We start from the raw sequence: 11,547 nt of genomic DNA on the forward strand, positions 1-11,547 counted from the left end.
TCAGCAGAAGGGAAGCCAGTGAAGCCATGGCATCAACGCCATATACCCCCGAGACTGGGGTAGGGAGTGGCAGTGGGCGAAGGCAGCACAGACTAGAGAAGGTAGGAGGGTGGGTCTGAGGGGGAGTGGGGTGTGGGAAGCATGACAGGCCCAGACCAGGTCACAGGAGACCCAAAACCTCACAGGTGTGGTTGCTGAGGGCCAAGGGTCAGCACGTAGCTGTCCCTACTGAGTCTGTGATGGTGCCTCGGTGTTCAAGGGAGCAGGGCCAGGGCTTGAGCCAGACCACGAGCCTGGGCAGGGGGGTGCCTAGGGGGAGCATCCCCAGAAACCATGGCACATCTGAAGAAGCTGTGAAGTCTGAGTCGTGATGAAGTCTACCAAGAGAATGGACATGTGGACAGACACGAACAAACACATGGGAATAGGCAGGGGCAGACACCTGCAGCTGGGTGGGAGCAGATGGATGGACAGAGGAGGCCGACATGCAGACAAATGGATGGACACACACGTGATCCCCCCAGGGCTGAACAGAGCCAGGAACAGCCAGACCCAGGCTGGGAAGAAGGTGGCATGGCTCTGTAAGAGACTCAGGGCAAGGGCTCGCTGCAGGGGCAGGGATGCCACACCTCACCCCTCACACCAAACAATTCCAAATGAGCAAATACCCAAACATGCAAAGCACAACCTGCAACCCCTGACAGGGGATTCTGTATAGAGTCAGGGAGGAAGGGCTCGAAGGTAAATCTCAAAGCAAAAGCCAATGAATGAAAATACTGCTGAATTAAAAACCAGAACTCTATAAAACAAAAAGGATACCACAAACAGGGAGGAAGACATGTTTGTGATGACACAGGGGGGCTCTTCCAGGCAGCAAGGAAGACATGCAGCCAGACAGGAAGATGGGGCGGCTCTGGGCAGGCAGTCCCCAAAGACAAACCTGGACAGGCAGTGAGCGGCCGCAGCGGGAGGCAGGGAAACAAAAGGGACCTCAAACAGCACAGAGGCCTTTCCCGCTCTCAGATGGGCAGGGGCCCAAGTCAGACAGCAGTGCCAGCAGCAGAGAAGCAGATGTCTTTGATGCTCGTGCACGGTGGGGAGTGATGGGCAAGCATCTGGGTGTGAGCGGAATACCAGCCCAGATGCCCCTCTCCCTGCCAGTGGCCTGAGCAGCACACACACCAAGGGGACTGTCACTGCAGGGGGAGAACCTGGAAGGGCCCTAAGGGTCCTCACTGTGCACCCACAAACACAGGATAAAGGCACTGGGGTCCAATCCTGTGACAGAGGATACAGGTCACGTCAACGCACCAGCTTCTGAGGCCCACAGGGATAGATCTCCCCAGCCAGTCTGGGTAAGAACTCAGCTGCAAAGATGTGTTGTCAGACACTGCTGGCCTACACCTGCCATACAAGTGCCCAGCAGGGACACGGCTCCACAGTGCCCAGGTGGGGCACCCCTGCAGCCAGCAGAGAGGGGCCTGAGCACGGAGCCAGGGGCTGAGTCTGCTCCACTCCATGGGCTGTACTGCTGCCTGATGAAGGTAAAGGCTGAATTCCCCTTAATGACATCCCAGGGCCTGGCCCACTGGGTTGTTTTCCAGAACCTACTTTTTAACCAGTTCCCCCGTGATCTGGGCAGGCAGCAGATGGGGTTTATAACTTTTTGCTGTAGAGGTTTTGTTATTTTGGTACTTTAACGATAGCTTCACAAGAAACGTCCACTCCTAAAAATGACCTGTGGTAGACGCAGCCTTCCTCTCAGAGCAGAGGCAGTTTCTAAGGGACAGATCTGGTCAGTCACAGGGCCAGGGACGTGAGGGACAGCTGGCACCTCTGTGAGGAGGGGTCAGGACCCAGAGGGGTGCTGGGAGGCAGACACAGGCTCTAGTCCCACTGGGGACACACCAGCACTGGGGTGGCATCAAAGGCATCACAGGCAGGGACAGTCACATGGCGGGATTTCCACTTTTCAAGGGGACACCCTGAAGGGACACCCTCCATTTGCATGGCAGGTGCATTCGATTTAAACAACCCCAGAGCCCGGATGAGGTGAGGGCCAAGCCAGGTGGGGACAGGCAGGGGCTTTGCTAAGAAAGCACAGGGTCCTGGCCCAGGCTGTGACCCAGGAAGCCCAAGGACGTAGGATGCAGGGGCCAGCGGCCACCCTGGAGGGAACAGCAGGGGAGCCTGGACCCACCCCCAACTTCAGGGTCCTCAGGTGCGGGGGTAGGGGTGGCCACCAGTGTGGAGAAGAGCCCGTAAGGGTACAGTCACCAACAAACCCTCTCCAACAACCCAAGTTCAAAAAGGAATTCCTTCGGATACAGCCTGTTGTTACCCCTACTCTACGTCTGGGAGACTGGGGACTTGGGACTTAGGCTCACTCCCTGGTAGACTTAGGTGACCCTTGTGCTGCTGCCAAGTACAAAGAACATTCCTGCAATCTCCTTAGCAAACAGCTGCCTAAGTCTCTGCTGGAAGCAAGTGCCCAGCAGGGCTTGATGTGGGGCCTGGAATGCAGATGGGCCCCAAGGGTCAGGGCCTCCTCCCTTCTCAGGCCTGAATCAGTGCTTGCCTACAGGGGCGTGGGGGTGGGGCGTGATGGGAGGGGGACTGTGGGTTGGGGGTGAGGGGAGGGGGGCAGCAGGGTGGGGAGGGAGAGGTGGGCAACGGCAGGCTAGGGGGTGAGGGGAGGGGGACAGCAGGGTTGGGGTGAGGGGAAGGGGATGGGGGATGTGGGAGGTGAAGGGGTGGGGGAGCAGCATTGGAGCCCTGAGGCAGACCTTGAGCCTCTCAACTGAACCTGCTATCCTCAGATTTGGCCCCTCAGTCTGACTGGGGCGGGAGCACAGGATCCAGCCAGCCCTACAACCTTGGGGCCACCTGACTTCTCCCACATCAGATGGGAGAGGACTCTTTCTCACTGGGGTGGCAAAGACCACACCCTCACTGTAAGACCCACCTCAGCCGGCCACTTGCCTGCTCATTGGTGAAGTTCTTGTCCCTCAGGAGGTACGGTGTGATGAAACTCTCCCCTGGCCGTATCTGCGCCATGAAGCCGTAGAAACAGAGGTAGAACACCAGGCCCCGCCAGGACTTGAGCTCCTGGTCCTGGATAGGGTCCAGAGGGGGCTGCTTCTCTGCCGCTGCTGCCACCGAGCCGGAGGGCGTCATGGGGACACTCGACCTGGAAGAGGAGTCAAGCAGCTCTGCAACAGCCCAGATACTGACTTCCTTCCCCAGAACTGACTGTCCCCGAGGCTGTCCCCTCCTGCGGCTCAGCACGGACTGAGAAGTCTGCTGAGAGGGGCTAGGGCTGGCCTAGCGGGACTTCACCGGGAGGGGCTTGGCCCAGAGCACACCCCTGCAGCTAGTAACAACACAAAGCCAGGCCATACCCAGATCAGGCTGTCACCACCCCCATGGGCTTAAGCTCTCCCCAGCCACGCGGGCTACCAAGTTTAAATTAATTAACACTAAATAAATCTTAGCAATCAGTCTCTCAGGTACTCCGGGCACTTCCAAGTGCTTCTGCCTCCTGGGGCCTGTGTTTCAGATGAGGCCGTACCACCCAGGGGACTCAGGACAGCCTGCTAAAGGGGCCTGCTGTTGGCACTGGTCCAGTTCCTGGGGTGCATCCACGTGTGGCTGATACCCAGCACTACTACTCTGGGCCACCCTTGTGACTACCTGGATGTGGGGTGGCAGACGATGGGGGGCGGGGGGGGGGCAGAAGGGAACCTACTGGGAAGTGGTAGCTCCCCTGGCTGGGTGTCCACACCAAACCTGGCTGAACTGCAGGCAGTCAACACTGGCTGGGCAGAGGCAGAACCACAGGCCAAGAGCTCACCTGGGGCCCCGGGGTCAAATTCTAATCATCAGCCCTGGAGCAGCGAGCATGGATGAAAGGAACACCGCAAGAGGAATCTGGCCGTGAGGCCAGGGACAGCAGGAAAAAACAGGGTGCCAGCAGAGGCTGCAGGCCAACAAGGGGCAGAGGAGACCCGGAAGCAGGCACGCTCCCAGAGGGAAGGCGGGGAAAGGCTGCATGTTCCAAGTGGCCCATCCGAGTTGGTCTATCTGCCTGGGCGGGATCTCAGACTTCCTGATCTCAGGCTGGGTAATGCCAGCCAGTGTCCCCCAGAGTGGGGTATCCCTGGGGAGTCTCCTCATGTGAGCCAAGGAGACACCAGGCAGTGCCAGGCAGCAGCATGGGTCAGATCAGGTCACCTGGTAGAACTCAGTCTTTTCTGTTCCTCTCTGCCTTGCTCATCAAGCACTGCTATAACAGAAATACCACAAGTGGATGGCTTTAACAAAGAGAAATTTATTCTCGCACAATCTAGTAGGCTACAAGTCCAAATTCAGGGTGTCAGCTCCAGGGAAGGGCTTCCTCCCTCAGCGCCGGAGGAAGGTCCTTGTCATCAATCTTCCTCTGGTCAAGGAGCTTCTCAGTACAGGAACCTCGGGTCCAAAGGACGTACTATTCCCAGCGTCGCCTTCTTGGTGGTATGAGGCCCCCCTGTCTCTCTGCTCGCTTTTGTCTCAAGAGACTGGCTCAAGACCTATCCAATCTTGTATATCTTATCAATATAACTGCCACCAATTCATCTCATCACATCACAGTGATAGGATTTACAACACGTAGGGAAATCACGTCAGATGACAAAATGGTAGACAATCACACAATACTGGGAATCATGACCCAGCCAAGTTGACAGACATTTTGGGGGGACACAATTCAATCCATGACACCCTTCATCCATCTGTTCAATTCTGGAAAGGAGAAGCCTAGCTTGGTGCAGTGAAGAGCACCTCTCAGGTGCCCAATCACCACTCCTGCTCACAGTGGGGGCAGGTCATCACACCTATCTCCCTGTGATGGTTAAGTTTGTGTGTCAACTTGGCTGGGCCTTGATTCTCAGTGGTTTGGCAGTTATGATGTAGTTTGGTTGCTATGCACTGATGTCACACCTCCATGATGAGATCTGATACAATGTGATTACCTCCATGATGGATCTGCTGCCAGTAATCAATCAGTTGAGAGGGAGCTTCCTTGGGGGTATGGCCTGCATACAATATAGATGGGCTTTCTGGCACAGCTTGGGGGCTTTTGCTCACTCTGGATTCTGCAACTGGCTGTTGTTCATCTGACCTCCAATTCTTGGGACTTGGGCTAGCCGCTTATTTGCTGATCCCGGGATTCATCAGCCTCCACAGCCTGTGAGCCAGAGGCCTGCTATCTGGCCTGCCAACCTTGGGTTTACTGGCTCCTGCAGCTACATGAGTCAGGGAGTCTCCAACCTGACTCAAAGACTTGGGACTATCCAGCCTGTACAACCACATACGCCATTTCCTTGATAGAAATCTTTCTATATATATATTTACGCACTTCACTGCTTTTGCTTCTCTAGAGCAACCAGCCTAAGACACTCCCCAAACACAGAGTTCCTAATGGTGGGTCATTTTTATCACTGCGTCTCTGTGCCAAGTGAGACTGCTTGCTATCAAGGTCAAAGGCTGTTACAGAGGTCCTCTCTGGGTTGACTATATGAAGAACGTGGTATCAGGATTGGAGGAAGACTCATTAACAACCTGCGTTATGCAGATGACATAACCTTGCTTGCTGAAAGTGAAGCAAACTTGAAGCACTTACTGATGAAGATCAAAGACCAAAGCCTTTAGTGTGGATTTCATTTCAACATAAAGAAAACAAAAACCCTTACAACTGGACCAATAAGCAACATCATGATAAATGAAGAACAGACTGAAGTTGTAAAGTATTTCATTTTACTTGGATCCACAATCAACACCCATGGAAATCAAGAAATCAAAATATGCATTGTACTGGGCAAACCTGCTACTAAAGATCTCTTTAAAGTGTCAAAAAGCAAAGATGTCACCTTGAGGACTAAGGTGTGCCTGATTCAAGCCACGGTGTTTTCAATCGCCTCATATGCGTGTGAAAGCTGGACAATGAGTAAGGAAGACCTAAGAAGAATCGATGCCTTTGAATTATAGTGCTGGCAAAAAATATTGAATATACAATGGACTGCCAGAAGAACGAACAAATCTGTCTTGGTCGTACAGCCAGAATGCTCAACAGAAGCAAGGATGGCGACACTTTGTTTCACATACTTTGAACGTGTTACCAGGAGGGATTAGTCCCTGGAGAAGGACATCCACGACATCCACAACACCCACGAGTAGGGGGTCAGCGAAAAAGAGGAAGGCCCTCAACAACATGGGTTGACACAGTGGCTGCAGCAACGGGCTCAAGCGTAACGATGACAGTGAGGACGGAGCAGGACTGGGCAGCGTTTCATTCTGTTGTACACCGGGTCGACTCGACAGCACCTAACAACAACATCAGAGACTACACTGCTGCAAGAAAAGTATCACTTCAGCCAGGGCTCATGGGCCAAGCAGGTGCACGGAGCCAGGAAGGTCCAGTGGGACTCATCTGAGACAGCTCAGCCGACTTCACAGGCCGGGATGGCCCACGTGGCCTTCACTGCACAGGTCTGTTGCTGAGGCACGGGGACCAGCCCAGGTCAAGAGGCCTTGGGTACAATGGGCCACTTGAGCTCGTGTGGATGGCTGTGTTCTTGACTGCAGGGGCCCATGAGGGGAGGGGTTTGCAGAGGGTCTGGACTGCAGAAGAAGTCTCCTCCAATCCCCAAGCAGTAGGCACACAAAGTTCCTGTGATGTGGGTCTGGCTGTGGGGTCCAAGGACCTCTGGGAAAAGCTACACCAGACTCCCGTCACTCAGCGTTGCCCCCCCACTCAACCAGGCACGCAGGGGCACATGGCTCCAAGACTACCAAAGCTGAAGAAGGTCCCCACATCCCCACCCCTGTCACAGAGAAAGACTTCATAGCAGGGCCAGACCATTTTCCACCCCAGACCAAAGAGGAATGGGGGCCAGGGCCTCGGTGGGAAGGTGGGAGCAGCTTCTGTCTTAACTTCTTCATGTCTATTTTTGTGACTAAAGAAAAACATGCCAGGTAACCACAGTCAGATCCTCAAGGCTTGGGCCTGTTTGTGGGGCTACTAGGGAAAGGGACAGCTGAAAGGATTCCAAAGGGAGGGGAAGGCAGGAAAGACGCTGGGAAAGATGTTGGGAGGCAGTTGTCAAAGAGCCAAGAAGGAAAACAAGAAGCCAGAGGGGTGGGCTGTCGCTCTGCCCCACCCCTCAACAGAACTGGCCTACAGACAGAACATAGAGGCCACGCTGCTCCGCTGAAAGACTCCGATGTCTGCTTTGCCTGGGCCATGTGTCTCAAACCTCCTTAGGGCTGAAAGGACCATTCCTTTCTGGTTCCATTTCTGAGCAGGGACCCACATGTCCAGGCCACATATGGGCCTCCCATGGCCCACACCTCTGGGTAAGTTCACCCTCTCCCTGCTGGGAGACTCCATTTCAGCCCCAGGACTCCCCCTAACTTCATGATCACACTCCTGGGCACGGTTAGGGAGATGCACTGCGCCCAGGCTCCACATCTGCCTCTGGGCAGCCTCCCCACCTGCACTCCCTCGGCAACCTCACATGGCACTCCTGCTAAGAACCCTGAGCCCTGTGGCAAACAGTCAAGAATGTAACTATGCCCAGGGTCCTGTGCCCATAACCAGAGGCTCAGCCCCCTACCCTTGGCTTCCCCCAGTGACTCAGGACCAGGGCCCTCACCCTCTACATTCCTCAGAGACTTTTTAGGATCCAGTTCCCCCAGCCTTGGCTTCCCCCAGGGGCTCAGGACCTGAGGTTCTCAGTCCCCCTTTCCTATGGACTTCATATCCAGACACGACAGGCACTTCCTTACTTGGTGTCACCCTGCATCTGGGGCAGTGGTACAAATCCCGAGACACCTGTACAAAGCACTCATCTTCACACCCTCATGGACTCCTAAGCCTCCTAAAATCCCAGAGCTGGGGCTCATACCTTTGTGGGAGCCTGCTAGGAACTCAGGGTCTGGGCCTGCCCCAGTTTGTGGGGAAGGTCAGGGACGGCCCAGGTCTCTAACACATTCCACAGGTAAGGAGGGCACCGCTCATGGCTTCCCACCTGTCAGGAGAGGAGCTCAGGACAGGGAGCACATTCCCAGACTGGGCTGAGCCCAGCAGCCCTCCCAGTCCAGCCTCACCCTATCCAGTGTAACAACAGGCTCCCCGCAGATGGCCACTTGATGTTCTGCGCGAGATATCTGTCCTGAGAACTATGTACAAATCCTTACCCTTCAGGTAAAGCCTGCAGGTACACCAGGTGGCCTCTGGAACATTTTTATCTCGAAAAGGGGGGCCCTTGGGGGCAGGGGGCTTATCTCCACTCTCGAATGTGTGTCTGCCAGGCATTTACGGTATTTTCCACAGAACAGTGACTACATACTTTGGAAAACTTACAGAAGGGTTAGGTCAGAGGCTGCTGACTCCAGAGCCCATAGGTACCCAAGGTGGCCAAGTGAGAGATGCCCAGCCAGGGACCATGGGAAGAACCTGGGTGTCCTAGAGTCTGAGCCAATTCCACACAGGAACGCAGGCCAAAAGTGTAGTGTTTCATCTGAAATCCTTTTAACTAATGAGAAAAATCTTAAACAGCGAACAGACTCATGTCTGCAAACCCTCAGCAATATGCAGACACCGCCTTGGGGCCTCTTTTACTTGCTTCCTCCAGACTTGAGGGCCCAGGCAGGCAGCCTCTGTCCATACCCACCACCTAGGGCTGCGTGATGGGGTTCAACAAAGGAAGGTGCAACCACCAAAGCCACGGTCCTGGTGGAGGGCCGCGGTGCTCTTCTGGTAGGCTGGCGGGCAGCGTGATCCACCTGTCTCAGCAGTCTTGTTTTCTTCTTCTTCCAGGAGATAAACTCAATCATAAACACTGACAAGGAATCAGCTGTCACACTGAAGACTTTAAAGACGTGTCCTCATGCTCCAGAAGGGAACACACAGCAGCGGTCCGAGCCTTGCGCCGCAGGACAAGCAGAAAAATGCCATCCATCATGCTGAGCTGAGGACGTGGAGCTCAGGGCAGGCGAGACGCAGAGCTAGGCCGGAGCCCCAGTGTCCTGGGGCTCACCAGCTGAGGCTTGTAGGCTTCTTGTGGGGAAGTGAAGGAAGATCCTGATTGCACAAGGGCCATGGAGAAGGAGGCAAGAGCCTACACTTCCGCTTTTGGGAGGGGAGTTCAAATACTTCTCCCCAAATCCCTGCCCCAGTGCTGCCCTTTCTGACCACCCAACCCGCAGGCCTCTGGAAGGCATTCACTGAACAAGAATAAGCTGTTCCCTTGGGGCTGTCCTTCCAGGGCTGGGAAAGCCTGGAGATTTAAAGATCAAAACAGAACCAAAAACAACTCTCTTATTTTGTATCTTAAACCATCAACTGCTCTTGCAGGTTGTGGGGGGGTGGGGGGAAGGCATTAAATTTTTAAAACATCTGCTAGTAAAAAAGAAATTAATTTTAAAAGGCTTGCACTCTGCCCCAAGGAGACTGAATTCTGTATGTTCCTAAAAGTAAAATTAAGCCTCTGGCCCTCATCACGTTGCAAGTACTAAATCCACAGTTCCAATATCCTGAGCTGCACCCTGTTAAAGACACCTTTGCCCAGGAACAGATGGCTGCGACTCGGAGTCACTGAACTCCACCACCAAGCGCTTCGAGAAAAAGCACTTGGCAGTGCCAGTGCAGAGCAAGCCGGCCAGGTCCAGACAGAGAGCCGCTGTCGGGAGCCCCTCCACTCTGCGTGCTCTGCTTCCTAGACTTGGAAAGAGCAGGGAGCTTCCCACAGGGCCAGAGATTCAAGCTAGGTGAACTGTTCCGGGCTGCTGGGGTGGGTCCTTGCAGGGGTCTTCTTTGGGGACAGGGGACCCCTGCTCACTTCCTTACAGGGCAGCCCAGCAAGCAGCTACCAGAGCTATATCAAGCCTCCTTTGGGCAAGTCTGGAAAACTGCTTTCTTTAGACTGGTTCTGGATTTCCAGGCCAGCAAAGATTCTCACCTGCATTCTGAGGCCAGACATGCTGGGGCTCCCTGGATGGTGAGGGACCCACAGACTGCAGCGTTCCATGCCTAGGCCACTCACCCTGACCTTCCATCACCGCATCAAATGGGAAAGTGGGTAAGGCGCTGGACCCTAACCTGGCAGCGCAGCCCTTCTCCCATAATTAACGTGGTCATTTCCCAGGTGCACTTTAAGATGGTTTTCCTGCTCGAGAGAAGTTGGAAGGATCTTGCTCGAGAGAAGTTGGAAGGATCTGCCTAGAAGGGTCCACAGGCTGGTGATGCGCCTGTGCAGACTGTTTGGACCATGCCAGGCGCTGGCCGGAGCAAGGGGAAGTCCGGTCCAACTGGACGTCGTTAGGCACCTACAAGGCCCCAGGCGACGGAGAATAACAATGGGGCAGCCAGAACCGACCTGGAGACGATGCAGGCACCCCACGGGGAACTCCCCCGCTGGCTAGCCCAGTAACAGAGCCTCAGCATCACCACGTGGAACCGAGCAAACGTCGGTTGCACGCGGCTCCTTCGTCCCTGGGGAGGGAGACGCGACATGGGGTGACGGCGGCCGGTGGTACCGGCTGAGGGGCGGCGGTCACAGACCTCATGGCGGGCCAGAAGGGTACTGAGGGAAACCTGCCACGCTGCTACGGTTCCGAGCATGTGCGGACCGGGAGCGCCCGCGAACAATTGCGGCAGAAGGAGACAGGAGGGGGCGGCGGGGGCTGGTGTCCCAAGTGGGTGCTGCGCGCGCGCGGCGAAGGCCTTAAGTGCACGGTTGAGGGGCAGGTCCGTACAAACTTGCGCCTACCGCGGCCTCCCCTTTGCACACCCCGCACTCACCCCGGGACCCCGAGTCTGCAACCCTGAGACGCCCCGCGTCCCCGCAGCCACCTCCCCGAGCCCCCGCAGGCCCCCGCCCGCGCCCCTTCCCGATGCGCCCCCGCGGCGCTCCGACAGGCCAAATACCTGGGCAACGTGCTAAGCGGCGAATCCCCGGGCTCGGAGCGCAGACAACTCGCTCTGGCCCGACTACAGAGCCCACAATGCTGCGCGGCGGTGGGCGCAGGCGCGCTGCCGGGAGGGGGCGTGGAGGCCGCCTCCCTTGGATCACGCCCGTGGGGAGCCGGGCTGTGTCCCCACGCGGAAGACGTGCGCCGCCATGGGTGTTCCGGCGCCGCGAACACACGCGCCCAGGGCTGGCTTCGCGGGCACACACTAGGGTCCACGCCGCGAAGGGCGCAGCACCCACGGCACGCGGGGTTATACCGTTTCCGGGATCTCCAGGTGCGGTCCCTGAGTCCCCGCTCCAGGAGAGCGCAGCATGCGGCACGCGGGGTTAGACCCTTTCCAGGGTCTCCAAGCGCGGTCCCGGAGTCCCTGCTCCGGGAGCGGTAGCACGCGGCCGCCTCGTGGCGCGCAGGCCCCGCCTGCCCCTGTCGCTGTCGCTCCGCGCGGTCCCCAGTCCGAACCACCCCGCCTCGGCTCCTCCCTGAGCCTGAGGCGCGTACCCTGGCGCAGAGCTTTGGGACTGATTGCACATTTCATTG

At 56.3% G+C, this 11,547-nt stretch overlaps 1 protein-coding gene across 1 annotated transcript in view; it reads right to left on the reverse strand.

Annotated features, from left to right (window-relative positions):
- Window positions 1–11,144, reverse strand: part of SLC19A1 (solute carrier family 19 member 1) — a 50,751-nt gene extending 39,607 nt beyond the window's left edge. The window contains exons 1-2 of the mRNA XM_049875049.1: window positions 10,967–11,144; window positions 2,983–3,190 (exon numbers count right to left, since the gene is read on the reverse strand). Coding sequence (XP_049731006.1) covers window positions 2,983–3,177 — 195 coding nt within the window. The 5' untranslated portion in view covers window positions 3,178–3,190; window positions 10,967–11,144. The remainder of the gene's footprint in view (window positions 1–2,982; window positions 3,191–10,966) is intronic.
- Between the last annotated feature and the right edge of the window lie 403 nt (window positions 11,145–11,547).

This window comes from Elephas maximus, chromosome 2, assembly GCF_024166365.1.
Source record: "Elephas maximus indicus isolate mEleMax1 chromosome 2, mEleMax1 primary haplotype, whole genome shotgun sequence".
NCBI lineage: Eukaryota > Metazoa > Chordata > Mammalia > Proboscidea > Elephantidae > Elephas > Elephas maximus.